Consider the following 27,071-nt stretch of genomic DNA (forward strand, 5'->3'; position numbering starts at 1 on the left):
TGCAAAATTCTCTGATTGATTGATGGTGAAGTAACAGGGCAGTGTCACAGGGGTTAACATTATCAATCCTCAGGCTCCAGTAGGTCTGGGAGCTATGTGCTCATGGTCATCGAGTAGTTAACTTCCTCCATTTGGTGGAGGTTTTAACATCTGTAAAACAACTCAGGAAATGTGCATCAAATACTGTTATCTAGGTACTTCAGGGAGGAACTAAAGACTGCCATATGGCTGATTAACTGTTTACATTCTTACTATTTCTCCTAGCTCAACTGCTATTTTTGTCACTACATGTTCACATCCTTTCAATCATTAATTCTCCTAAATAGCTCCTATGTTATTGCCTTGTTAGATACCATCTTACTGCCAAAACAATTAGCAATTATTAAGGTGCCTGGTCATTTAAAGTTTGATATTGATGAAGGTCATGGAAACCATCAGACCTATGAGGCAGCTAAAAGAGCTGCTCTCCCAAACTCTTCTTGTTTACTTATGATTTCCCCCATTGTGAATGACACTAGAGATTTGAAGGAGGTAATTAGATATGGGAACAGCATGCTACTGCTAAAGAAAAGCAAAAATGGAAAGATGCTAAATGCATCTATAATCCTGAGTCTAAGTTATGGGATAGGCTAGACATCGTCTGGCCCTATCCAATGTCACACAAGAAACAAATAATATTAAAATTGACACATGAAATGATACATTGAGGTACAGACAAAATGTTAGATTGGGGATGACAATAGTTTTGGAACCCTTCTCCCAGAGTTGCCTCTGAGTTATTTCAAAGGTGTCTTGTTTGCCCAAAACATAATCCAGGCAAGCTTGTACACACATCAGTGAGCCATTTCCCTTTACCCAAAGGCTCTTTCAAGTTATGGCAATTAGATTTTACTCAATTACCTCCTTCACAAGGTTGTAACTGTTTTGGTAATGGTTTGTATGTATTCTCATTGGGTGGAAGCTTTTCTTGTCAAAGGGCTAGTGCTCTTGCCACGGCCAAAATTCTATTGGAAAAAATAATTCCCATGTGAAGAATTCCACTGGAATTACCTAGTGATAGAGGAACCCATTTCGCTGGTGAAATTCTTAGTGCAGTCTGTGATACTTGGCCAATTCCACAACATTTCAGTTGTGCTTATCACCCTCTGTTCTGGGTTGGTTGAGAGGACAAATGGTATTATTAAAACACAATGCTAAATATGTAGAAATTTTTAGCCTCTCTAGATCACAATTTCTGCCCATTGTTTTAATGAATTTGATATCTATCTCAAGTATCTATGTGCTACTAAACATAAGGGTGTTGACCCATGTTTCTCATTTAAAGAAGGCTTCTGTCCCCCAGTGGACAGTGGAACCAACTGGAAATTTTAAACTCAAGTTGACCTGGAATTGAAGAAGATGACGTCTGAATGAATAGCTTTCCCAAGACTGGACCAGGTCTGTATTTTTTTTTCAGAACAATTTGTTGATTTGCTATTGCCTTTCTAATTATTCTTCTAGGAGAATTTTCTATATATTATAAACACGTTACCATTTATAACCTGTATTCTTGTATTCTTTCTTATGGACCTCCTTGCACATAGTGAAGGCTTATGCTTGATATTTAATTTAAAGAGCATCTCACAAATGCTTTGGAAAACTGGACATGAAGCATTGTTGGATTGAAGTATTTGGACTGCTGTTTATCTTAATAGGTATTCTAATGGTTTTTGCCTTACTACACACAATAGGAATTCTCAGTTGGTGGTAAAACCCCATGAAATCAGAGGAACTTGCTGCCTTTATGACTGTTTTTTCCTGGTACTCATATACTGGCCAACATACTGAACCACCCCTCTTTAGATTCTCCTTATAATGACTTTTGTTGTTAGGAATAATTTTAACTCTTGGTTTGGCCTTTTATCTTCTCTTGTGACCCTCATTGCTGATAATGATGCTTTACTGCACTCTTTTGTTTCTACCCTGCAGAAACTTTCTGATTTTGCAAATCTTATTGACTGTTGGATTTGTGCTAGAGCAAACCACACTCATGATGCTCCAGAATTAGTGGATTGACCTCTGTCCTCAGGGGAATGGAAGGCCCTAACAAACAAAAATGTAGGGTTCTGTTTTGGTATCTTTGAAAGCAAGCACTCATCACCTTCCCTCTGGGAGACATGTCCCAGATATTACTACTTTCCATTGGGTTTCCCCTGCTCATAAAGGAATACTTCTTACTTGAATCTGAATGTTGACTCATAATACTTCCCTATGTTTTGAAAATATAAATGGTACTGGTAAAACATTATATTACCTTCCATTGCATGTCTGTGCCTATACACTCGTATGATTCAGGTGATCCTGAGTTCACTCCTCCTTGGAGTCTACATGACTAAAATGTAACTTCTTACAATGAATCCTTGTGGTAGCGCAATGAAATCTATAACAGAACTGGATATTGGGACACGGAGGTACTCCCCCTTAATAGGACAATGTGGGGAATTTATCACAAATTTGTAAAATGGTGGGAAGTTAATTCCACCTACCTCTTCTCTGGAGACTCCCCAAATCTTAGGCAAAATTTTGATCCATAATAAACTCATTTATTACTTCAGGCATATAGAAATATAAGATGTTCTTACAGCCACTTACACAATTCCAGTCAACCAGATTATCATGTACTCAGTGAAGATGAATTTTTTTGACCATGAAATTTCTTCTTTTGAAACTGATAAAAGAATTTCCGTTCAAGAACCTACTTATTCTTTGTCCCTAGAAGGTTCTGGGCATTTTGTATGTGTAGCACAAATATTTACTCAACTTTTCCTACTAAATGGAAAGCGTGTTGTGGAATCATTGCTCTTGCCCTTGACGTCACTGTTAGAAAGACCCTTCCCTCTACTGCTCACATACCAAACTTAAGGTCTTTCTCATATCAGTTAAAAAGATCTCGGAGAAGCTGAGAAGGTTATAATTTTGAATATATGCCAACTAATAACCCAATTGTAGACAGAAAGGGTTTGGTCATGCTTTTGCCAGGGCCTTCCTCCCTTGGTTTGGGGTAGAAAAAGCAATACACAATTATCCAAAGTTATGACCAACCCCTTCAATGCTTCTGTCTAAGCATTTGAATATCATGAAACTCAAACTGATAGCCTGGCAGAAGCTGTGCTACGAAATAGAAGGGCACTTAATATCTTGACAGTTCAACAGGAGGCACCTGTGCATTACTAGGGGAAGAATGTTGCTTTATATCAGTCAGTCTGGCAAAGTAACACAAGAACTAAAGGTAATAAAAGGTAATATCAATCTGCTGGCTGAAATAGGATACACACCAAAACCTGAGGATTATCTAGATCTCTCTAGTTGGTTACCATCAGGAATAGGGTCATGGTTAAGAACAGTATTACAAACTGGATTATTATTGTTTATCTTAATAATATGCATTGTTATATTAACCAAATGCTTGCTAAAAATTATAACCTCTGTTGTAACTTGCTTAACTACCCAGCTTATGTTTGCACAGTTGACTATGTTAGGTGTTCTTCATTAAGACAGACTTTATGAATCAGAAGATTTGGAAGAAATTATTGCTAATGCCTTCACAAGACCCTTGCCCCCCACAACTGAGGAACTAGATGGAACCGGAGCAGGTAATCAAACCACTCTGGCCGTGAGCAACTAATGGTGCTCTGTTGACATTTTGTCAGGAAAAATCATGAGCCAAAGGGGGAAATGTGGAAGGAGTTGTCAGTAATAACTCCACTTTGTACTTTAGGACTCCATTTTGTTAGACTGTGAATTGTGTTTACCCTGCTGGGAAAAAAATTATTTGCTCAGAAAGGAATCCCTAAGAATTGTGCAAAAATGTGCCTTAACTGATAACAAATGAGACATCATTGCCAAGCCAATAAATTGTAACAGAAAAAAATATATATACATTCCAATCATATCTCTTGGCAAACAAATTATGTAAAACAAATACACTTTTCCATTTTCCTTTAAAATCCCTTGCTTTTTGTTCCCCAGATGGGACACTGTTATGGTTACTGCTGGAATCTGTGCTACCCAAATTATGATCCTAAGATCCCTGAAACACAGGTTTCTTTGTTTTATAGCCTGCCTCTTTTTTCTCAGATGACACTAACATTCTTCACTCAACAAAACTTTAGTCAGGCTCTTAAATCTTCTCCTAGGTCCATCTGTGCATTTCCCCTTTGGGAAGGAGGGGAGGATATTCTGCAGTGCTCATTTGGATATGGAGTTGGCTTGAGACCTCACTGCTCTTTTAAGAAGTGCCTAGATTTTTGGTCATTTCATTCATGATATGTGAATGAAATAAAAGTTACAAATTATGATAGATCACATCTTCAACTACCATTTAAATTAGCATTTATAATATACTTAGTGAATACTTAATGACTTCACAGTAAACACTAAGTTATCTTGCTCAGCTATCACCTAGTTATGTATAGGATCTTTTATTAAACCACTGTGGCCTATGAAATAAATGATTTTTGAGAGGTGAAGCTCAGCAATGATCTCTCTCAATGCATGAAAGCCCTTCATTAGTAATTACAGACACTTTTCAGGTATTTCCTTTATGATTCTCTTCTACTATTGCACAGTTTTCTCTCCTAGATGTTCTGTGCAATATGTTAGAATTAAAGGGTAGAACCAGGAGTTCATAATCATTCATTTGTCATTCATTGTGGAGAAGAATTAAGGGAGGAATACAAGGGATGGGAGTGCTGGGGTGGGAATAGGGATATGCGAGATGATCAAGGACAGCAAGGGAGCAAGCCACATGGAAATCTAGAGGAAGAATGTTCTAAGCAGGGGGAACAGCAAGTGCAAAGGCCTTAAGGTGAGTGTGTGTTTGATGCATTGGAGGAACAGCAGGGCCTGTGTAGCTAGAGGACAGAAGGGGAGGGTGGTTGGATAGGAAGCCAGACAGGAGCCACCAGCCACATCCTGCAGGACCTTGCTGGCCATTGTAAGAACTTTGGCTTTTGTTATGAGTGAAATATACCCAACTCTGATCTGCCCCTAGAAATTACGTCTGGTGCTCTTCAGGAAAAGCATCAGAATCCATAATAGTACAGCCTGGGCCCTATACACAGAAAGCCAGACACTGACTAACAAATACTTCAGTTTATTAAGTGCTGTGCACGTCATCCAGAAGATGCCTTGGCAAATGAGCTCAGTACTAGGCTAGATGCTGTTACTGTGTCCTGAGCCTCTGGATAAAAGTTAGGTACTCCACTCCTCTCTGGCAAAATCTAAAAGTAATGGAAGGAGCAAGAAGCTGCATAGTGTAGGGGAAGAATGGTTTTGGAGACTTGAAGCATCCATAGACAAAAAGACCTAGATTTAAATCCAAACTCTGCCACTTACTAGCTGTGTAACTTACACAAACTCATAATCCCTCTGAGCCTCAGTTTTCTTCACTCGGAATGAAAATAGTAGCTTCCTTATAAGAGTGTTGTGAGCACTAAAATAATGTGAATTATGTGTTTTGCACAGTGCCAGCAAATAACCACTTCATTATTAAGTATTAAGCTAGGCTGACCGGCTCTGGCACTTGAACAAGATCATTCCTTTGGCCAAACCTCAATTTTTCCATCTGTAAGATGAGTATGACTATCTATCTGCCAAAATTAAGTGTTGAGGGTGCTTTGGACTCAAATGAACCACCAAAGGCACTTCTGGGAGAGACTGACAGGTGAGTGGAAAGAGCCACAGACCTACTTCCCATGCGTGGCCAGGTAATTTGATTAGAGCAAACCTTTCTGTTTGTTTTTAAATTCTGGCTTTTGGAGTATTGCACTTGGCAAATTACATTCTCAAATATTTTTTCCTCATTTACAAATTGGAGATGACAGTCTCTAATGTACAGAAGTAAAGTGAGGAATTTTCATATGGTATCTGGCATAATGCGGGGTACAGTGGGGATTAGGGGTGGAAGTGGTGTCCGCTATTATTTTTATTATTGGCAAAAACAAATCTCCTAATGGACCTGAGGACACGGGGAGGCGGAAGGGTTAGCTGGGACGAAGTGAGAGAGTATCGTTGACATATATATACTACCAAGTGTAAAATAGATAGCTAGTGGGAAGCAGCCGCATAGCACAGGGAGATCAGCTTGGTGCTTTGTGACCACCTAAAGGGGTGGGATAGGGAGGGTGGGAGGGAGACGCCGAGGGAGGAGATATGGGGATATATGTAAATGTATAGCTGATTCACTTTGTTATACAGCAGAAACTAACACAACATTGTAAAGCAATTATACTCCAATAAAGATGTTAAATAAATAATAATAAAAAATAAGAATGCACATTAAAAAAAAAAAACCCAAATCTCCTCCCACGATTAAGAGAACACGCTTGATGGCCAGCTGGGGCTGTGAACACTGCAGATACCTAATCCTTCCAGCATTTCAACTTCCTTTGCCCTGAGCCTGCTTTTCCCTTTATGCCCATCAGTTGGCGCCTTTTGCCGTCCTTTTTTCCCCAAGCTGGCTTCTGGGGGCTGCAGTCGCTCCCCAGCTCTCAGGTCACATGGCCTGCCAGAGCGAGGGGACTCCGCGCCGAAGCTGCGCCGCAGGAGGTGAGGTTTCCGCGCGCACCCGGCTGCGCCCGCTCTTCCGAGGCCTCAGGGTCCGGCGATGGCTCCTCCATGGGCATGGGCCAGATAGCCGAGGCGACACCAGCAGCGGCCTTCAGCGTGCGCAGGGGACGGAGCTGACCGCCCCCACCGGGTAGGTTTCCGCTGCGCACGATTTGCTCAGCCCCCTTGGCATCATGACTGGAGCGCCCACCCCGGAGACGTCTCCAGAGCGAGGGAAAAAGAATTAGGGTTACTGCAGCTGGCACGCGGAGAGCAATTGCAGGGTCTGGCGCAGCCTGGGAGGGCCTGCGACCCCGGCGGTGTTCTCTGGGCGGGCGGGCTTCGCTGCGGCCCCGCTCGTGGCGGTGGCTGCTTCCTGCCGGAGGACTGCGGGGACCCCAAAAGGGCGTCCCCCGCGCGGCCAGGGCCGGGATCTGCGCAGGGATGACAGTGTTGCAGCGAGCTTGCCTCCCTACCCCTTGTCCGCTTCCGTGGCGCCGCGAGGCCGACAGAAAGGCTGGAGCCGGGCGTGTGCGAGTCCAGGTAAGACCCAGCTCCTGCCCAGCGTGGTCCGGCCGAGCATCCTAAGGGAGGATCGCCTAATGGCCGCCCGCTCGTGGCTGTCTCTGCCGCGCGTCGGCCCCTCGGGCCAGCCCCGCGCACCGACACGCGCGCTGCTGCGGCGTTGGGTTTCTGCGGGCGACCTCGCAGCCCCTAGACCGAGGAAGGGCAACCGGGCAGAGGAAGGCGTCCTTCCCAGCTCCCGGAAAGACCGGACCGAGGGAGTCAACCCGGCGATTGAGACTGTTAGTTTCTTCCTGCGGGTGGGGAAACAGACCCGAGCGGGGTGGGGACTCCCCAAGGTCAGTGGCAGACACTAGATCCACTCTGGTCCTCCGCTGACATTCTCTTTCCATGAGGGATAGTTAGGACCACCTCGGCTCGGCTCGCCCTCTTCCTGGCCTCTGGGTGCGGGCGTTGCCAGTGCCGCACTGCGCCCGCAGTATTGGAGAGTGGGTGTAACCCCGGCATCCCCTGCTTGTCCCTTTTTCTCCCCTAGGTGAGGGGACACAAGGGCGGATCCAATGATGATCTCACTATGCCGATCATTAGCAAAACCTGCAGGGGTGTGTGTGTGCGTGTGTGTCTGTGTGCGCGCGCGCGTGTGTGCGCGTTTCCCCTAGAGAACTAAACCTCGTAAGGCGGATTGGCTTTTAGGGATGCATTTCTAGAGTGCACTGCACCAGGTATTTTAGGAGGTGAGAAGAGAAAACCATGTTTGTCTAACATTATTAAAATTAGAATTTTTTAAAAGGATAAGCTTATTACAAAACATTCAGGAAACAGAAAAATGTAAAGGAGAAACTAAAGATAACTTAAAACTTCATCTCCTAGATTGTTGAGATTTCCTAGATATATTAAAATTTTCTCTGCATACACATTTAATCCAGTAACGTGGGCAAAACATATTGTTTCAGTTTGTACATCTGATTACCCAGGGGGAAGCAACTCTTTTTCCTCTATGTATTGGCCTTTTGCATTTGTGTGTGTGAATTGACTATTAATACTTTTGCCCCTTTTTCAGTTGGAGTGTCTTTCTGTTCCTGATTTTTAAGCACTCTTTATATATTACACATTAAGTTAGTAATTCTGTTATCTATGTTGCACAGTCTTTACCAATTTACTTAATGTTTTTGTCAGTTTTTCATCTTTGGCCGTTCAGCTCTATTCTTTTTTCTTTATGGTTTCTGCTAGAGTATTTTGCTGAGAAAGGCCTTTACTAACCCAAGTTTGTATATTCTCCTATATTTTCTTCACGTACTTTTAAGCTTTGGTTTAAAATTTTTAATGTGTAATTTATTCTAGTTTAAGTTGTAAAGTGGAGAGCTAATTACTTTTCCTAAATGGTTAGCCAGTTGCTACAAAGCTATTAAGTTCATTTTTTACCCCTGATTTAGACTGCTACAATTATGGTATATTAAATTATTATATATTTATATCTGTTTGTAGATTTTTGCATGTGTCTATCAGTATATTTTGGTGCCAGTGCCATGTTATTTTAATTACTGAAGTTTTATAACAAGTTTAATATCATATTACCCAGTATCACCTTCCTGGCTTTTTAAAAAATCAGTTTTATTAAGGTATAGTTTCCATGCAGTAAAATGCACCATTTAAATGTATATTTTGATGAATTTTGCCAAATATAACGACCAATCACAATAAAAAATTATGGAGCACTACATAAACTTAATGTCATCCTTGCACAGGGGCCATGCTAATCTTCAGTATATCATTCCAGTTTTAGTATATGTCCCAGCAAAGCGAGCATTTCCTAACAGTTTTTATTAGTACTAATTCCAGGTTATCTTTAGAATACTTTGGTCAGATTAACCAGCCTCCTCCTGTTCCACCAAAAGAAACAAATCATGTTTGGATTTCTATAGGATTTTCGATAATTAAGGTCCTGAGAGTAGGACCCCTGTGTGTGTCACGTTCACTATTCCAGTGCCTGGTACAAGACTCAGTATTTGTTGAATTAAACTTTTAACAATGATCATAAAAGTAATATATGCTCTTTGAGAAGTGTAGAGGGCAAAACAGGAAACCTCCATCCTGCATACCTTCATCTCTCCTTCACTAAATTATACTCCACGTTAAAAATAAAATTATCATACTATGTACACTTTTTTACAATTTGTGTTGACATAGTTTGCATTTTTCCCTTAGAGACTTTTTCAAACTGCCTGGTTCGATATAACGAATTACCATAAACTGGGTGCCTTAATCAGCAGAAACATTTATTTCTCACAGTTCTGGAGTCTGGAAGGCTGCGATCAGGGTACCAGCACAGTTGGGTTCGGATAAGGGGCCCTCTTCCTGGTTTATGGATGGCCACCTTCTTGATATGTTCTCACTGGCAGAGGAGAGAGAGGAAGCAAGCTCTCTTCTGTCCCTTATAGGGGCAGTAATCCCAGCAAAAGAGTTCCACAAACATGACCTAAATATCTCCTAAATACCCCATCTCCAAATATCATCACATTGGGGATTCGGATTTTGATATATGAATTTGGGGGGAACACAAACATTCAGTCCACAGCAGAGGTTTAGCTAAGACTTTTTAAATGTCAGTATATTTAAACCTTTCATTTTCCTTTTAATGTCTCCATATCATCCCCATGTGTAATTATCTAAACATCTGTTCCCTATTTCTGGCCATTTCCTTTCCCTGTAGTTCGTCTATCCTTCTCCCTGCCCTGTCCTCTATTCCTCTCTGCCTCTTTCTGCCTCTCTTTCTTACTTACAAACAAAATTGCTGTGAACATTCCTTGTCTATGTTTGGTAGCATGTGTTGGCACTTCTGCAGGGTAGATTCCTAGAAGTAGAATTTCTGTGTCAAAGGAGATGCACATATAAAATTTTTGTAGATACCATCCCAACTTTCCCTCCAAAGGTTCCACCAATTTATATGAAAGCGCCCATTTACTGTACTGGCCCACTCCCTCTTGAAGTAAATTGGATTGACATTATGTTAAATATAGAGATTAATTTTGGAGAAAGAGACCTCCATCTCTTCTTTCATTAGTGAGACTTCTCAGCTGGGAAAATGTTATTTTTATCCATTTATTACACTTTAGAATGTCCTTCAGTAGAATTTTATAGGTGTGTATATTCTGCATATTTTAAAAATTTATTGTAGATATTTTTGGTTTCTTTTTATTTTCATTTTGACTATTTTATCCCATTGATTAATTTAGTAATTTTCTGATTAGCTGAAGGCAATCAGTGTATATATGTAGTGTGTGTATACTATTATATATTATTTTTGCATATTAATTCTGGTACTGAACACATTCTGAAAGTCTGTTACCATTTCTAATGGTTTTTCAGCTGATTTTCTTGGGTTCCCAATCCATGCAGAGACAATATTGCGTATTGGTTGAGAACATGAGTTCTGGAAACAGTCTGCCTGGATTTCAAGTTTTGCTACCCATTTAAAGCTTTGTTAACCTAGGGTACAAGTTAATTGTGCCTTAATTTTTTTCAGGTGTAAAATGGACTTAATAATAGTACTTCTCATAGGCTTCTTATAAGGATGAATGAGATGCTTAGAACAGTGCCCAGCACATAATAAGTGCTCAGCAAGCACTTCCAAGTAAGTTGATCTCTGCACATTAAATTGGGAGTCTTTGATACTCCCAATTTTATAGCTGAGGAATTGAGACCCATAGAGGTCATTTATTTGCTTAACAAATATGAAACCTTTTCTATGTATAGAATACTGTGCTGGGTCTGTGAGGGGTATCAAAGATAAATTAGACTGAATCCACTAATGAGGGATTTATAAGGCCAATTGGGTTGTAAATCAAGGGCCATGAAAAAAGCCATGTAAGGCAGCAGGTATCATGAAAATAGCATAGGCTTTGAAATTTTTCCTGTGTTTGAATTTCCTGCTTTCAACATGGTAGCTTTTTTTTTTTTTTCATTTAAATGAGATTAGTTCCATTACTATTTGAGAGTTGCTCTTTTGGTCACAAGAAATATACCTAAGAGTCCAGTACAGAACTTGGTTATGTAGTAGGAGCTTAATAAGTGGTAACTATAAATAGATACAGTCTAAAGTAGAAAGTGACAAATGAATGTCCTTGGATGAAAGTTCATGTAAAGGGCCTTAGCACTTGAGGAAAAAGAGACATTATTTCTGGTTGGGAGTGTTTACCTAAAACAAATAGACTGGCAATTATTTCTCCAGCAAAGATGGGTTTATTTGGGATAGCAGAGAAGTGCAATTCAGGGTCTGCAACCGTGGTGAGTCATGTGCAAGTCCCTGCACAGCAAGGGAAGGCGAGTGCTTTTATGGAGGGGAAAAGAAAGTTGGAGGGCAATAGTAAATAAACAGCCATGGCTTTCTGTTGCCTGAGTCCTTGCCAGGAAAGAAGAATATTTTTCTTCTTCTTGGGCTCTGCTGTCATCACAGGACAAGAGAGCTCCCCTTTCTGGTCTCCACACTCTATTTAATTGAATTTTCTGTTTAATAATTTTTTACATTTCCTCCTTTTGATGAAGATCTTTCTCTGAAAGCATTGCTGATCAAGTGTCAGGTTTTCTACTTTCAGAGGCTTTTTGTCCCTCAATGTAAGGAAATACCTTTCCTGGGTACAGTGTCTCATATCGGAGGGAATAGATTAGGAATCTATTGAGGTCACATGTAAGTAACAAGGAGGGGTAGGAGGGAGAACTCTCAGGCACTTTTCATAAAAAGTCTATATGTTATCAAGATCATAGACATTAGAGATTACTTGAAGTGTTGTCATTTTCAGTGATTTGGTAACAAACTTCCAACAGGCCTGGTCTGGATATCTTGAGAAAGCTGTCTTATCAGATGCTTCAATTCTGGGAAATCTTTACTTTCAGGTCACCAGATGATGTGCAGGTCCATTCAGGGTTTTATGCTCTCTTTAGGTGTGTCACATGTATCCAAGAGTCTATTCCTTGGAGTTTGGCAGCACAAGGGTTGGTTTACCTGATAGGGACATTTCCAGTGAGGTTGAAGAGAGAGTCTTTCTGGAGGTGACTTTTTCAATAGACAAAATCTCCAGGTTGCAAGACATGATGCTTAAGGTTTTCATCTCCCTAGAGTGCACTGTGAAAAGATTGCTTTACTGCACATGGATATTTTTAATAGGAGCAATAGGCCTCTACACTATTGCAGTAGCTCTCCTTTTATCAGTTGTGAGTCAAAAGAAGCAGGAGCCAAGTTCATTGGGTGTCCTGGGACTATCTCAAAGTGTAAGAGTTTTTGAGTTATAAAAGAAGTGGCTCTTACCCACTGGACCACCAGGGAAGTCCCTCCAACTGAATCTTAATGACATTAGTGCATTTGACTAAACCAGAGGATTGAGGGTGGTAAGCACAGTGAAAGTGTAAAACTGGCCAAACAGTGCAGAATTGTCAAAGTACCTGACCAGTAAAATAGGTTCCTCAATCATTATGACGTTCAAAAGGAGTTCCCTAAGTAGGGATAATCTTTTCCCAAAGGACGTTAGCCAGAGAAGAGGCAGCAGCCCGTCTGCAAGGGAAGGCTTCAGTTCAGTATGAAAATATACAGACCATGTCTCCACAAAATACAAAATTTTGTCATCCACAAAATAGAGGAAGTTGTATGAAATCCATTTGCTAGACATCTAATCATCTGTTAGACAGTTTAAACTGTCCAGGAGCATTACGAACAGACTTCCTAGTACTTCCCACTTGTACTTCAACAAGTGGTACAGTGAGGTGCAGGCACTTTTTGTAGCCTTGTTAATGTTTCCCCACCAATACTGATTCATGAATGTTATCATTTTGTCAGTAGACCTATGGCTTAATGCATGTACAGCAGTGAGGAGTGGGAATTTCAGTGTCTCTGGTAGGATTGGGTTATTCTTTGGTCCTAACCAGAGATTTCTCTTTTTATCAAATCAACAGTTGTTGAATTTCTAAACTTGTTTTTCCTTTTCAGAAGCCAGTTGTTGGGCTTCTCTAGCCAGTTTTTCTAAGTTACCATTTGGGGAGCCTTTGGACCATGATAGAGGTTTGGCTGCTGAGGGTTTCTTTAAGGGCAGCCTTTTTTTGTAGAAATGTCAGCAAGGTGATTTCCCTTAGCTTCCAGAGAGTCAAGTTTAGAACACCTCAGAATCTTAATAGCTAACATGCCAGGAAAACGTATTGCACCCAAAAATTTCTAAGCATAGGAGCCATTTTAAATTTTATTTCTGCTTGAAGTAAGGAAGCCACGTTTCTTCCACAACATTGCAAAACCATGAACTACTCTGAAAGTATATCTGCCATCAGTATAAATCATTGGCAGCTTTGTTCTTGGCTAGAAGTACAAGCCCTTTTAAGAGTATATAATTCAGTTTGTTGGACTGAAGTAGCCATAGGTAAAGATGCTGCCTCAACAACATCAAAAGTAGTTGCAGTAGCATACACAGCACAATATTTGCCATTGTCACTTTTTAAATAAGAACCATCAGTGAACCACAAGACGTCAGTGTTACAAAAAGGATTTTCCTGCAGATCATCATCAGGGGTCAGGAGGTGATTTGTCAGTGGTAAGCAGTCGTGAGGGACTTCATCATTGATGTGGGGGGAGAAGAGTAGCAGGGTTAAGGTTATTACAGTGTAAAAGAGTTAAGTGAGAAGCAGTTAACAAAAGGACTTTATAGGAGGTGAGGCAGCTAACTGAGAAATGTTGAGAGTGAGCACCAAGATTGTGGTTCCATTGTCAATTAGGACTGGAAGAGATTCATCCCCAATCTGGAGAAATGTTTCTCCAATTCTATTAAGTGGGAAGATTGGGAAGAGACCCTGTAGTCCCCGCCCCCAGCCCCATTGTTGAGAATTCAGAGGACATTGGAAAGACTGGTTAGAGGGCAGAGGTGCTGAAAATGCTTAAATTTGTAACAATCTCTTTTCTGATGTCCTGGCTGTTTGCAACTAAGCCAGGCCTTCAGGGAGTGGCTTGTAAAGTATTCAGTCAAACCAGATAGCTAGTGGGAAGCAGCCGCATAGCACAGGGAGATCAGCTCAGTGCTTTGTGACCGCCTGGAGGGGTGGATAGGGAGGGTGGGAGGGAGGGAGACGCAAGAGGGAAGACATATGGGAACATATGTATATGTATAACTGATTCACTTTGTTATAAAGCAGAAACTAACACACCATTGTAAAGCAATTATACCCCAATAAAGATGTAAAAATAAATTAAAAAAAAAAAAACCCTACCCTGGGTGGGCGGGTTTTGCTTTTTCCCTCAGCACTGAGCCCTGGGGCTTCAGCAATGGAGAGTGCTCACGTACCCAATAAGAGCAGCTTCCTTGCTAGTCCTGTTGGTCTTATGGATGTATTGCCGCATTGGTTTTCAGAGTTACGTGTTTGGGGGCCTGTCCCTCAGGTGGGAGTCTTAAAAGTTGGGGCTCTGGGTATACCCTTCACTCCTCAGGAAGCAGCTGGTTGTTGGGAGGTTGGTCCCAATTGTCTGGCACTGTGCCAGGGGTGGGGTTTATGGAAAGAGCATGTCTTAGCCTTTCCTGACTGTTTTGACATGGGTATTTTCTCATTTGCCTGATGTCACTCAGCTAGTTTCTGGATTTCTCTCAGAAGGAATTTCTCCTCATGTACATTCGATGTGTCCATGGGAGGAAGGAAGATAAGGAGGCTTCAATGTCGCCATCTTGGTCTCTCCCTGAGTTTGCTTACTCTTCGCGTGTGTGTGTGTGTGTGTGTGTGTGTGTGTGTGTGTGTGTGTGTGTGATCTTGCCACATATTCATACTTGCCTTGGAATAGGAAATAAACATTCAGTAAAAACATATAGGCAAAATACATTTTAACCATGCAACTGTTAACCTACAATCACTATGTATTGGGTTGACCAAAAAGTGCCTTCAGTTTTTAAGTAAAAATAAAAGACCCATTTTTTGTTTTCACCAAGAACGTTATTGAACAACGTGTTCACTCTTTTGTTCCACTACCTCCTACCATTTGTCAGGCAACTTCATAATTCCATCTTCCCAAAACCTTTTATCTTTTTGAGCAAAGAACTGTTCTAGGTACCTTTTACAGTCTTCCAGGGAATTGAAATTTTTTCTCTTAAGAGAATTTTGTAGAGACCTAAATAAATGGAAATCCGAAGGTGCAATGTCTGATGAATACGGTGGATGAAACAGAACTTCCCAGCCAAGCTGTAACTGTTTTTGTCTAGCCTTCAAAGAAACATGCAGTCTTGCATTATCCTGATGGAAGATTATGTGTTGTCTGTTGACTAATTCTGGACACTTTTTGTCGAGTGCTGCTTTCAGTTGGTCTAACTGGGAGCAGTACTTGTTGGAATTAATCATTTGGTTCTCCGGAAGGAGCTCATAATAGAGGACTCCCTTCCAATCCCACCATATACCCAACATCACCTTCTTTGGATGAAGACCGGCCTTTGGTGTGGTTGGTGGTGGTTCATTTCATCTGCCCCACGATCTGTTCCACATTATTGTACAGCATCCACTTTTCATCGCCCATCACAATTTGTTTTAAAAACGGAACGTTTCCCTTACATTTCAGTAGAGAATCACATGCGGAAATACGGTCAAGAAGGTTATTTTCACTTAACTTACATGAAAGCCAAACATCAAAGCGATTAACATAACCAAACTGGTGCAAATGGTTTTCAACGCTTGATTAGGATATTTTGAGTATGTTGGCTATCACCTGCGTGGTATAATGTTGATTGTTCTCAATGAATGTCTCGATTTGATCACTATCAACTTCAACTGGTCTATCCCACCGTGGAGCATCGTCCAGTGAGAAATCTCCAGCACTGAACTTCGCAAACCACTTTTGACACGTTCCATCAGTCACAGTACATTCTCCATAAACTGCACTAACCTTTTTTTGCGTTTCAGCTGCGCTTTTACCTTTCTTGAAATAATAAAGCATAATATGCCGAAAATGTAGCTTTTTTTCTTCCACCTTCGGTATTAAAATGGCTACACAAAAATTCACCAATTTTGATAAGTCTTTTTTTAAATGCACACTGATATATGACAGCTGTCACATACAATCTAACAACATTGTTTCGAATGAAGTTAAAGACAAAATGCTACTAGACCCATCTTATGGAAAAAACCGAACGAACCTTTTGGCCAGCCCAATACTTTATATTTTTGCATGTAGACCTAACATTGCAATTAAAAAAAAAAAAAAGTAAACCAGATTGAGACCCTTAGGAGGATTTTTTTTGGGGGGAGGCAGATATATTTCAAAAAACAACATGAATTTTCTATAATTAAATACAGAAAATATACTGGTTTTCCCAAATGAATAATTTGATATGTTAACACTTCACCATAAAGAATGTATACCACTTGGATGGGATCCTAGCGTAGGAAAAGGACATTAGCTAAAAACTAAAGAAATCTAAATAAAGTGTGAACTAGTTAAAAAAAAATAGAATTAGTAGCCTCAAACTATAAGGCAGTTACTTTGTGAGTTTGCTTACTTTTAATGGGTACTTAGTATTCCATTCTTTGGAGGTACCATAGTTTATTTGACTCACTCGCAACTGATGGGCACTTGGCAATATTTTGCTCTCACAAATGATGCTACAAGTCATTTCTCACACATGAGAATATATATCTAGGAAAGAATGCTAGAAATGGAATTGCTGAGCATTAGTGTGTTTTGTTAGATATTTCTAAATTAATTCTACAGAGGTTGTGCCAATTTATACTCCCACTTTGCTAATGCAAAATACTTGAGTCCTTGTTTAGTAGGTCCTAAGATAACACAGGCCAGGGTTGGCCCCTCTAGGAGATTGTATTACAGGATGAGAAAAAGCTATCTATGTGAAGAGACAAGGAAGGTGTGGGAATAAGAATGTTCCAGGGTAAGGGAGTTGCATGAGCAAAGACCAGGAGATGGGCAAGAGCTTAGCATAGTTGATGTTCGAAAAGAAGGTCAGCATGTCTAGAGCTGCCCTGCTCACTGGCCGCATGTGGCTATTAAGCACTTAAAGTGTGGTTTGTCTGAATTGACATATGCTGTAAATGTAAAGTACACGCTGGATTTCAAAGACTTAGTATGGAAAAAAGAATGCAGAATACCTTATTAATAATTTTTTATATTGGTTTCACGTTGAAATAATAGTTTTGATGTGTTGTAGTAAAATATATTATTAAAATTCATTTCATGGGCTTCCCTGGTGGCGCAGTGGTTGAGAGTCCGCCTGCCGATGCAGGGGACACGGGTTCGTGCCCCGGTCCGGGAAGATCCCACATGCGGCGGAGCGGCTGGGCCCGTGAGCCATGGCTGCTGGGCCTGCGCATCCGGAGCCTGTGCTCCACAACGGGAGAGGCCACAACAGTGAGAGGCCCGCGTACCGCAAAAAAAAAAAAAAAATTCATTTCATCTGTTTCTTTTTACTTTTTTATTGTGGCTGCTAGAAAATGTTAAATTACATATGTGGCTTGCATTATATTTCTATTGGACAGTGCTAGTCTAGAGCAGGGGTTGATAAACTATGGGCTGCAGGCCAGATTTGGTCTACAGCCTGTTTGTTTGTTTGTTTTCCTACAGCCTGTTTTGATGTGGCTGGAGCACTAAAATATAGATTTTACATTTTTTGAAAGAGTTAAAAAAAAGAAATAGTCTAAGAGGAATATGTGACAGAGACAGTGTATAGCCCACAAAGTCTAAAATATTTACTGTCTAGCCCTTTGCTAGTCTAGAACATACAGAGAAAAGAGGGCAGTAGAACAAGATGCCAGGGGAAGGCAGCGTCCAGATCATAAAGGGCCTTTTGTATCACGATACGATGTTTAGATTTTATTAAAAGAGCAATGGAAAGGTAAAGAAGGGTTTTAAGCAGGAGAGTGACATGATCAGATTTATATTCTTAAATGATAATTGTCTATGTGTGTGCATGTGTCACATTCTCGCTTTACCAAAAACTCACTAGAATAGGGTATTGAAGGAAGTTGGATGGTAGTTTTACACCAAACACTGAACTCTGCATTTCCACCATAATCGCATTGTCATCTTAGCACTTAATATGTGCCTGGCATTTTCTGAGCTGTGTGCCTTATCTTATTGACTGTATTTTGTTCCTTCTTTAAGTGGTTACAGCTCTCTTGGGTAATAGCAAGGGTAGGGAGAACAGTGTGAGCAGGAAGCCACCTAAATGACTCCATTCCCAAGATCAACTAAGGTAGAGTGTGAGCTCAACCCAGTTTCAGCCCTTGGCTGCCACTGGAAGTGATGTGGAACTGGCGAGGCCATGGGGATGTGCAGCCACATGATTTATTAACTCCATTGGCTTGAACATCACAGGGCGATGCAGCAAGTCTGCAGGTCTTTGGAAGTCCGCATAACAGCAAACCTGGGGTCTCATACTACTCAAACCTCTCCCTGCTTATTTCCCTCTTTAATACTATCCAGATCTCTTACTAGTACTGGGCTAGTCTGTCTCACCTCTGGGGTCCCACAATATAATCTGCTGCTGTTGCTGAAATGAGACTTCTCTCTCTACTTCCTTAAGTTACTATGTCATCATGCCGTAGAGAGAAGTTTGGTATTCTACACAACTCTAATGGCAAGGTAGGCTAACTGCAGTAATAATAAGCAAGTCAAAAAATCATTAGTGGCTAGAAACAACGGTTTGTGTATTACTCACAACACAGCCCACTCTAGGTTGGGCGGGTGCTGGGAGGTGAGCTGTAGGAGGGACCTCTGTTCCAGGCAGTCATTCAAGGACCCAGGCTCCTGCCCTGTGGTGGCTCCTCCCTCCTCTAGATCCACCAAGGCTGTCCAGCCAGCAGATGGAGAAAGAGAGTCAGGAAGGCACATCTGCTCTCAACCACGTTGTTCCAGAAGTCATAACTGTCATGTTGCTCACATTTTACTGGCAAGCCCTAGTCGCGTGACCCCACCTGGAAGAAAGCAGGCTAGGAGATGTGGTCTTTCTGTGTGCCCAAGAAGGGGAGAATGTAAGAGAGCACTAGATTGCACCAAAACAACCTCGTATGGTACCTGGGCAGTCCGTCTTCAAGATAGCTCACAAGCTAGGCCATTTCCTTCCCAATATGTGCAAACTTTATTATGCTTCTGAGGTAAGAGGTTTACCTTTTATTCTATGGACACCGTTTAGTTTGGCATTGACCTTACTGGAGTTATACTGGCTTTGTCCTTTTAGTTCTGTTTTTGGGTGCAAGTCTGTTTTCCCTCAGATTATTAGACCTACTTACTCCTAAAATATTACTAAGCTTGTACATATAGGGAGATTATATATATATATATATATATATATATATATATATATATATATATATATATACTTTTTTTTTTTGGCTGCACCGTGTGGCATGTGGGATCTTAATTCCCCAACCAGGGATCGAACCCACACCCCCTGCAGTGGAAGCGCAGAGTCTTAACCACTGGACTGCCAGGGAAGTCCAGCTATGGATATATTTTAATGGCATTTTTATTCTGTATGATGTTGCTCTGTAACACATTTAATCTTCACAGTAACCCTGTGAGATAGGTATTATTATTACCTCCATTTTAAAGGTAAGGAATCCAAGCTGTGGAGCGGTGAAGTGACCTTTCACCGACTGGCTGAGCTGGTATTCACTCCAGCATGTGCCTCACCTCAGGCTTGTACTCTGAGAGATGATGTCACACTACATTCCTTCCTGGACCAGGCTTGCAGCAACTTTCTGTTTCATCTTCATCTCTGCTACCCTCTCCCTACCTCACTGAAACGCTGCTTATAGATCTTCCTTCAGATATTTCCTCCCCTCCCAAAGTCTGGGGCTCTAGAGTTCTCTTGAATATGGGGGAGAGATCCTTTCTCTCACTGGTTCCCATGGCAATTCTGTAAATTATAAAACGGAAGAACAATCAGGATTAAATTAACATGTAATTTTAAGTATAGTTGCATGAGGATAGAGAGATAGGAATGGAAGATCTTGATAAAGACATTTCAGGGAATCCTAAATAGTCCTTTTCTTGTTTGGGATGTACAAAAAAGTTTTCAGAAACTACTCTGCACCATTAGTCCACAAGTACTTACAATGTACTTACCTTGGAACTTACTTTAAATGCGTCTTTCCTTTGTGCCTTGCTTTTTTGCGTCTGTTTTAAGAACCTGTGGCTATGTAGCTGCTGAATTGAAATAATGATTTTGCTAGCCTATCTGGTGACATTCTGGGACACTGTAAACCTTAACTAAGCATCTGTAGGTGTGAAGACTTGGTTGGATGTACCAAGGTTTCATTACTCATAGAAATGATCAAAGAATCCCAGAGATCATTAACAGATACAACCAAAGAAGAGTATACTGGAGAAAATACTTAGGTCTCTAGTAGCTACAGAGCCTAGAATTAGAATTTCTGGTTTGACATGTGCTGAGTTCCATCCCTGGATTTTTTAAAGCCCTGTACCATTCTTTACTTTTCTCTCTTTAGGTTTGCCTTGCACTGATTTTGGCCTGAGGTCCAGGATGGTTTGTTCTTGGGACCAGACCTGACCAGAAGTCGACCTCATGAGCACTTCAAGCTCTCCAGCTGCCATGCTCCTCCGGAGGCTGAGGCGGCTCTCCTGGGGCAGCACTGCTGTCCAGCTCTTCATCTTAACGGTGGTGACCTTTGGTCTGCTGGCCCCCCTGGCCTGTCACCGGCTTCTGCATTCTTACTTCTACCTGCGCCACTGGCATCTGAACCAAATGAGCCAAGAGTTCCTGCAGCAAAGCTTGAAAGAGGGTGAAGCTGCCCTCCACTACTTTGAGGAGCTGCCCTCTGCCAATGGCTCGGTGCCCATTGTCTGGCAGGCCACGCCCCGCCCCTGGCTGGTCATCACCATCATCACTGTGGACAGGCAACCTGGCTTCCACTACGTCCTGCAGGTGGTGTCCCAGTTCCACCGGCTCCTTCAACAATGCGGCCCCCAGTGTGAGGGGCACCAACTCTTCCTGTGCAACGTGGAGCGGAGTGTGAGCCATTTCGATGCCAAGCTGCTGTCCAAGTACGTCCCTGTGGCCAACCGCTATGAGGGCACTGAAGATGACTACGGCGACGACCCTTCCACCAACTCGTTTGAGAAAGAGAAGCAGGACTACGTCTATTGCCTGGAATCCTCCCTGCAGACCTACAACCCAGACTACGTCCTCATGGTGGAAGACGACGCCGTTCCAGAAGAGCAGATCTTCCCAGTCTTGGAGCACCTTCTGCGGGCTCGTTTCTCCGAGCCGCACCTCAGAGATGCCCTTTACCTAAAGCTCTATCACCCCGAGAGGCTCCAGCACTACATCAACCCAGAGCCCATGAGGATCCTGGAGTGGGTCGGTGTCGGCATGTTGCTGGGGCCCTTACTAACCTGGATATACATGCGGTTTGCCAGCCGGCCGGGGTTTAGCTGGCCCGTCATGCTCTTCTTCTCCCTGTATAGCATGGGGCTGGTGGAGCTGGTGGGCCGGCACTATTTCCTGGAGCTGCGGCGGCTGAGTCCTTCCCTGTACAATGTGGTCCCTGCTTCACAGTGTTGCACCCCGGCCATGCTCTTCCCTGCCCCGGCGGCCCGGCGGACCCTCACCTACCTGTCCCAGGTGTACTGCCACAAGGGCTTCGGCAAGGACATGGCACTGTACTCACTGTTGAGGGCCAAGGGGGAGCGGGCCTATGTGGTGGAGCCCAATCTCGTGAAACACATCGGGCTCTTCTCCAGCCTTCGGTACAACTTTCACCCAAGTCTGCTCTAGCCTGCCAAGAAATGCCTTTTTGAAATTGGCCACTTCTTGGAGATTCAACTATTGAGCTCTTTATTTGGACATGGTTGCTTGCCGATATTTCATTGTTTTAGGGTTGCTAGGGATATAGACACTGGGATGGCTGAGGAACATACAAGTCCAGAACCTTGGCTTTGGTAACTCTCTGGCAGGAGCAAGCTGTTCACCGTGGGTCCAGACCTCTCGCCCTCCACACAGCCACACTGCCTCATGCAGTCTGACCCACCCAAAGAAGGGCATTTAAACACCACTTATATTCTCCAGTTGTTTTTCACTCTGCTTCACGACAGAGTTTGTGACTGCCAAAAATATTGTACACAGTGATATGACCAGTTTAGGATTTTAAGCGTAGAATTTGGTGAAAGGTGAGATTCTTTTGCAATGATTTCTTTCTCATTGGGAATAAGAATGGATGTATGTTTAGAATATATGTCCCAAGAGGCAGGACCACGTTGATAGATTCTATTTGTTTCCTTGACCTGGAGTATTAAAAGCCGCGCAGGGCCCGGCATCTTGGAGGCAGGTGACCCGGCTTTTGTTACCTGGCGTTTTCTTTTCCACACATCTGTAGTGCACTGATAATCAATGTTGTCTGTGAGAACTTTAAGGCACAGCAAGATCTGAAATCACCTTCTGGATCCTCAAAGTCAGATTGCTTATGTTTAGTAGTGATTTAATATTGAAGATTTCTATCATAATCTGATTCTTTGAAAGTTGGACATTGCAGAATGATATAGAGTGGGTGAGCTTTTTACTAATAGCATATCCTTTTCCCTAACTTCGCTGGCTAAACATTCACCTTCACTTCTTTTTCTTCTATGTAGCATGATGTTATAGAAGAAAAATCATGGACTGAAGTCAGAAGACCTGAATTTTTATTTCAGATCTCTGTTAGGTCCCAGTGGTGTGAACTTGGGCAAGTCATAAGCACTCTGCATCTCAGGTTTGTCACCTGTAAAATGGGGACAGTGATATCTACTTTTTTACGTTGCCTTGAGGATTAAATGACAAAATGTATGTAGAACACTAGCAAGTGCTTATCTCACAGAGGGCACTTGGTGAATATTAGTTCTTCTCTCTCCTATAATAAGCATATGAAACTCAAGTGTATTTTGGATAAAGGTATTAATGATGTTATTTAAAGTATGATATAGGGCATAGGGCTGACACCTATGGAGCAGTTGTTCCAGACCAAACACTGCTAGGATAAAGGCTGACTTTTCCTTGTGACTTCGGAAGGATATGCAGCTCAAGATAAGAATTGTTCATTCAACTGGCAGTGATCTGAGACTCCTCTTGAGCTTATTCCAAGACTAGCATCTGAAAACTACTCTTCTCAAAAGTTACAAGTAAATTTCATTTGACAATACTTATCACACCAGTGGCCAACTGTCTCTTTGTGGGGATGGATGATTATATTAGAGTGCAAGCAGCTGTCCAGTTTGTTTCAGTGCCACATCTTCCCTTTGCTTTTAAGTTTCCACAGTGAGCTAACATCTTGGGATCTGCTCGAGAACACTGAGAGAGTAACAGGGGTTCATCACCACACTTTATAGATGAACAAACAGGCCCCAAAATGTTAAAGGATTTCTTCAGGTTCACACAGCTGAACAGCAGCAGAGAGGACTGGAATGTAGTAGATTTTCTGACTTCCAGCCCCTGTACTTTTTTCTTAACTGCATTCATTTTATAAATATCTATGTAGTCAAATTCTCTTTTGTGAAATCTGATTGTAACCTGGACTAAATAATGTCTCTGTAAGCTAAGGTGGTAAAACCTCACTGTGGTGTTGGTCTTGGGGAACAAACAGGTATCAATATGTGTTGTGTTATTATAGTGAGCTGTTATGTATCCCCCAGGAATGTACAAAGTGACTAGAGCTACTGCATTACTTACTGAGATTCTCAGATTCCACCCCTTCATCTCTCCTCGCCCAGTAACTGGTTCAGCCCCATGTTTGAGAATTGAACCACCCTCAACCTAGAATTCATTTGAGTTTGTTGCATTAGTGATTGGATCTCCTCATGAAAAGTTTGTGTCCAATGACAAAACATGTAAGCTGGCCAAGCCCTAGATCAGAATCATTGCTGGTTTCCATTTCTGCTCTTTCTAATTCAGTTGTCTACCACACGCAGACATTCCTTCCCCTGACTCCTTCATTCTCGATGGCTAAAGTCATCTTTGCCTTGTCTTATTTCTCTACCTACACACTAAGACATCTTCCCCCATTGATCTTAACTAGAGTCTGCCATCCTTGGACATTTTCTGCAGAAGCAAACATGCTACCCACTTTTATCCCTACCCACTTTCTAGATCACCCTTCCTTTTGTCTCTCATTCCTAGAGTCCAAATTGTGTGTGTTGTCCTGGATTAGGACAGCTGACAGCTGTCTCTCATTTAACTAAAGCTGAAGTCTCTCATTTAATCCTAAGCAGAGGGCTAGGGGAGAACTGAAGTCCCCTTCCAATATCAAGGGACATAGTTTACCAGGAGGGTAAAGGCCTCTAACAGTCCTGCATACTTTTCAGAAGTTAAATTATTGTCAGGCCTAAGAAGCCCTATTGTGACTGACTGTATTTGCATAGACTTATCAGTTCAAATAAATGCACCCATTTCACCAAGTCATCCTGAGAAAACTGGTCGTTCTCTTGTTTCTACAGATGAGTTTTTCTGATGTGGTGAATAGTGTCGAACACACACACACTCACACTATTGTGGGATGTGAGCCATTCAAAAGTATGGGCTGTTTGCTTAAAAATTCGTAAGTGAATCTTGTATTTCTTAAATGGAAGCATTTGAATTGTGCTTTCTTTTTTTTAAAAAAAAGTGGTGAGAATACTATAGTGCAACTGGAGAATACAAGTAGGATGAATATAATGATAGGATTAATTTAATTTACCTTGGATACAGTCCTCATCTGGGGGAATTTATTTAATTGGTAACTTAATTTAGGTAAAGAGGCGTTCTCTTTGATTACTGTGGGATTTTTATATACACTATGATGCATTGTGAATTACTGTAACACAATATAAAATTGGGTAATTTTAAGTCACATGATCCATTTGGATATTTTTATCCCAGCTACAATGAGTTTGCTGAGAAATGCTCATTAACTGGCACTGTTTTTTTTAGGTTGGATTTTGTTTGGAAAAAAACCCAGGAACTACATCAAAGATGATTGGAAATGTAATTTTAAAGTACTTAATATAACTGCAGTGGAGATGTGCTGTGGCTTCCAGGTCATGACAGTGCTTGGATTACAACATTGTTGTGAGTCATCACTCTGCAATGAATGGGGATTTGGGGGTTAAAATTTAAAAAATTTTCTTGATCTTTTCCCTAACAACCTATGCAGAAACATGGATGAGTGATTTAAAAAAAAAAGCATCTATGTTAATAATTTGGGGGTAAAAACAGATGAAAATATAAAGGCAAATGATGAATTTATCAAAAAGAAACAAGGACCAGATGGCATAAGTATGTAGGAATGTGTAGCTCAGAGAGATGGGGGAAGTAGCCAAAGATGTAGAGTGAAGCAGAGAGGCTCACATTTGTCACCTTTTGTGTGTCCCAAACTCCCGTATGTAATAAATCCTTTATGTCTGCCCCACTGTCATGAAATCTTTATAGGACCAGCCTATGGAGAATACAAAGGAATGAAACAATGGATCGTCAGTGTTCTGGATAAATAATTCATCCCTTTGCTAGGACCTGGCTTCCTATTGCATTTAGACTAAAATACAAACCTCTACATTACCTCCCAGGCCAGATGTGACCTGCCCCTGCAAAACTTCATTTCTTAACCACTTCCATCCTTTTTCTCCAAGCTCTAGCCACACCTGCTGTCTTTAACTTCCTCGGACTTGTTACAGCAGTTCTTACTACAAAAGGAATTTTCACTGCTATTCTCTCTGTCTGGAATGCTTTTCTCTTAGCTGAATCTTTCCTGTAATATAGGTATCAATTAAATTTTAATTCCTCTTACCCCAACAGACTTTCCGTCCCATCTAAAGCAGTCTTTCCCCTTCCCAACCACCAGGTCATCTATCACGTTATGCAGTTTGATTCCCTTCAAAGCTCTTATTACCTGAAATGTATTATTTTTTGTTTTTTTCCTCGATTCTGCACCCACCCAGAATATAAGTTCCAGAATATCAGGGGTCTTCTAGGCTTCATTCACTGCTCTATCCCTAGAACCTAGAACAATACCTGAGACATAGTAGGAAATGAATGAGAGAGAGAGATGGTGGTAGTAGAGGGAGAAAGAAAGGAAGAAAGGAAGGGAGAAAAAGAGCAAAGGGATCCACAGTGGAACTGCCTCCAGAAAAAAAGACTACTGGAAGAAAAGAAATGGGACTAGGGAAGAAAATTAGAAAGAGAGGAACAAAGAGGGATCCAGGTAGTGAGGGCTGGTTATGATGTACAATTTTGACACCTGTAAAAAGAAGTTTTTTATGTGTTTTCCAGGCAAAGGGAGTGACCAATGCAAAAAGGAACTTTTTACACCACCACACAGCTACTTTTTTCTCTGTTGTTATTAGGGTTTTGTTTTCAGTGTGTGTGTCGGGGTTGTGTGTGTTTTTGGTGGGGTTGGGGGGGGTCCCTGTGTGTTATTCTAAGGGGAGGGCTGGGTTTTCTCCTTCAGGCTTCAACTGCTGCATCTTCCTAGTATTACCAATGGGAATCATCTAGACGTGACCACCACCCTTGGTGGCTCCACAGCCTATCCTAGGACTTTTAGTCAAGAGGCTGGAAAGGGAATGAAGGAAAGATCACCACCTGGCACCAATGAACTCTTCTCAAGTTCTATCAGTAAGTGGAGAGATGGTTTAAGTCTTACCATGTAGCTCTGGGTGATAGCGGTGGGCTTTCCAAAACATTATGACTTAACACAAACCAAGAATAGAGAGGTAAACCTTCCCAGAGGATGGGAGGGACAGGAAACTCTTATAAGGATCATTTTTCTGGTGCATTACTTGTGTGTCCTTTAGGTTCTGTTAGCGTAGCTTTGTTTAAATGTGAGCGAGCCGAGTCCTCCGCAAAATTCATGCACTGGCCACATGTTAGACAAAGAATGCACCCCACCCCAATTTGTTTTTATCCAGAAAAAATGTAAACCCTGGCATTGCTGTGACTGAGGACCTAAAACTTTGGTTGCTTGTACAGGCCAGCAGC

The 27,071-nt window shown here is 41.7% G+C and overlaps 1 protein-coding gene across 1 annotated transcript; it reads left to right on the plus strand.

The window, feature by feature from the left end:
• The first annotated feature begins 6,490 nt into the window (after window positions 1-6,490).
• Window positions 6,491-24,530, plus strand: PGAP4 (post-GPI attachment to proteins GalNAc transferase 4). Its single transcript, XM_082842192.1, has 2 exons — window positions 6,491-6,739; window positions 20,581-24,530. Exon 2 carries the CDS (start codon window positions 20,658-20,660, stop codon window positions 21,867-21,869), a length of 1,212 nt encoding a protein of 403 aa, XP_082698318.1. The 5' UTR covers window positions 6,491-6,739; window positions 20,581-20,657; the 3' UTR covers window positions 21,870-24,530.
• Window positions 24,531-27,071: the final 2,541 nt, after the last annotated feature.

This window comes from Leucopleurus acutus, assembly GCF_964270905.1.
Source record: "Leucopleurus acutus genome assembly, chromosome: 7".
In the NCBI taxonomy this organism is placed as follows: domain Eukaryota; kingdom Metazoa; phylum Chordata; class Mammalia; order Artiodactyla; family Delphinidae; genus Leucopleurus; species Leucopleurus acutus.

Bases quoted from the DNA above. Each gene is read 5' to 3' on its own strand.
- PGAP4 (XM_082842192.1), top strand. From the start codon at position 20,658: ATGAGCACTTCAAGCTCTCCAGCTGCCATGCTCCTCCGGAGGCTGAGG.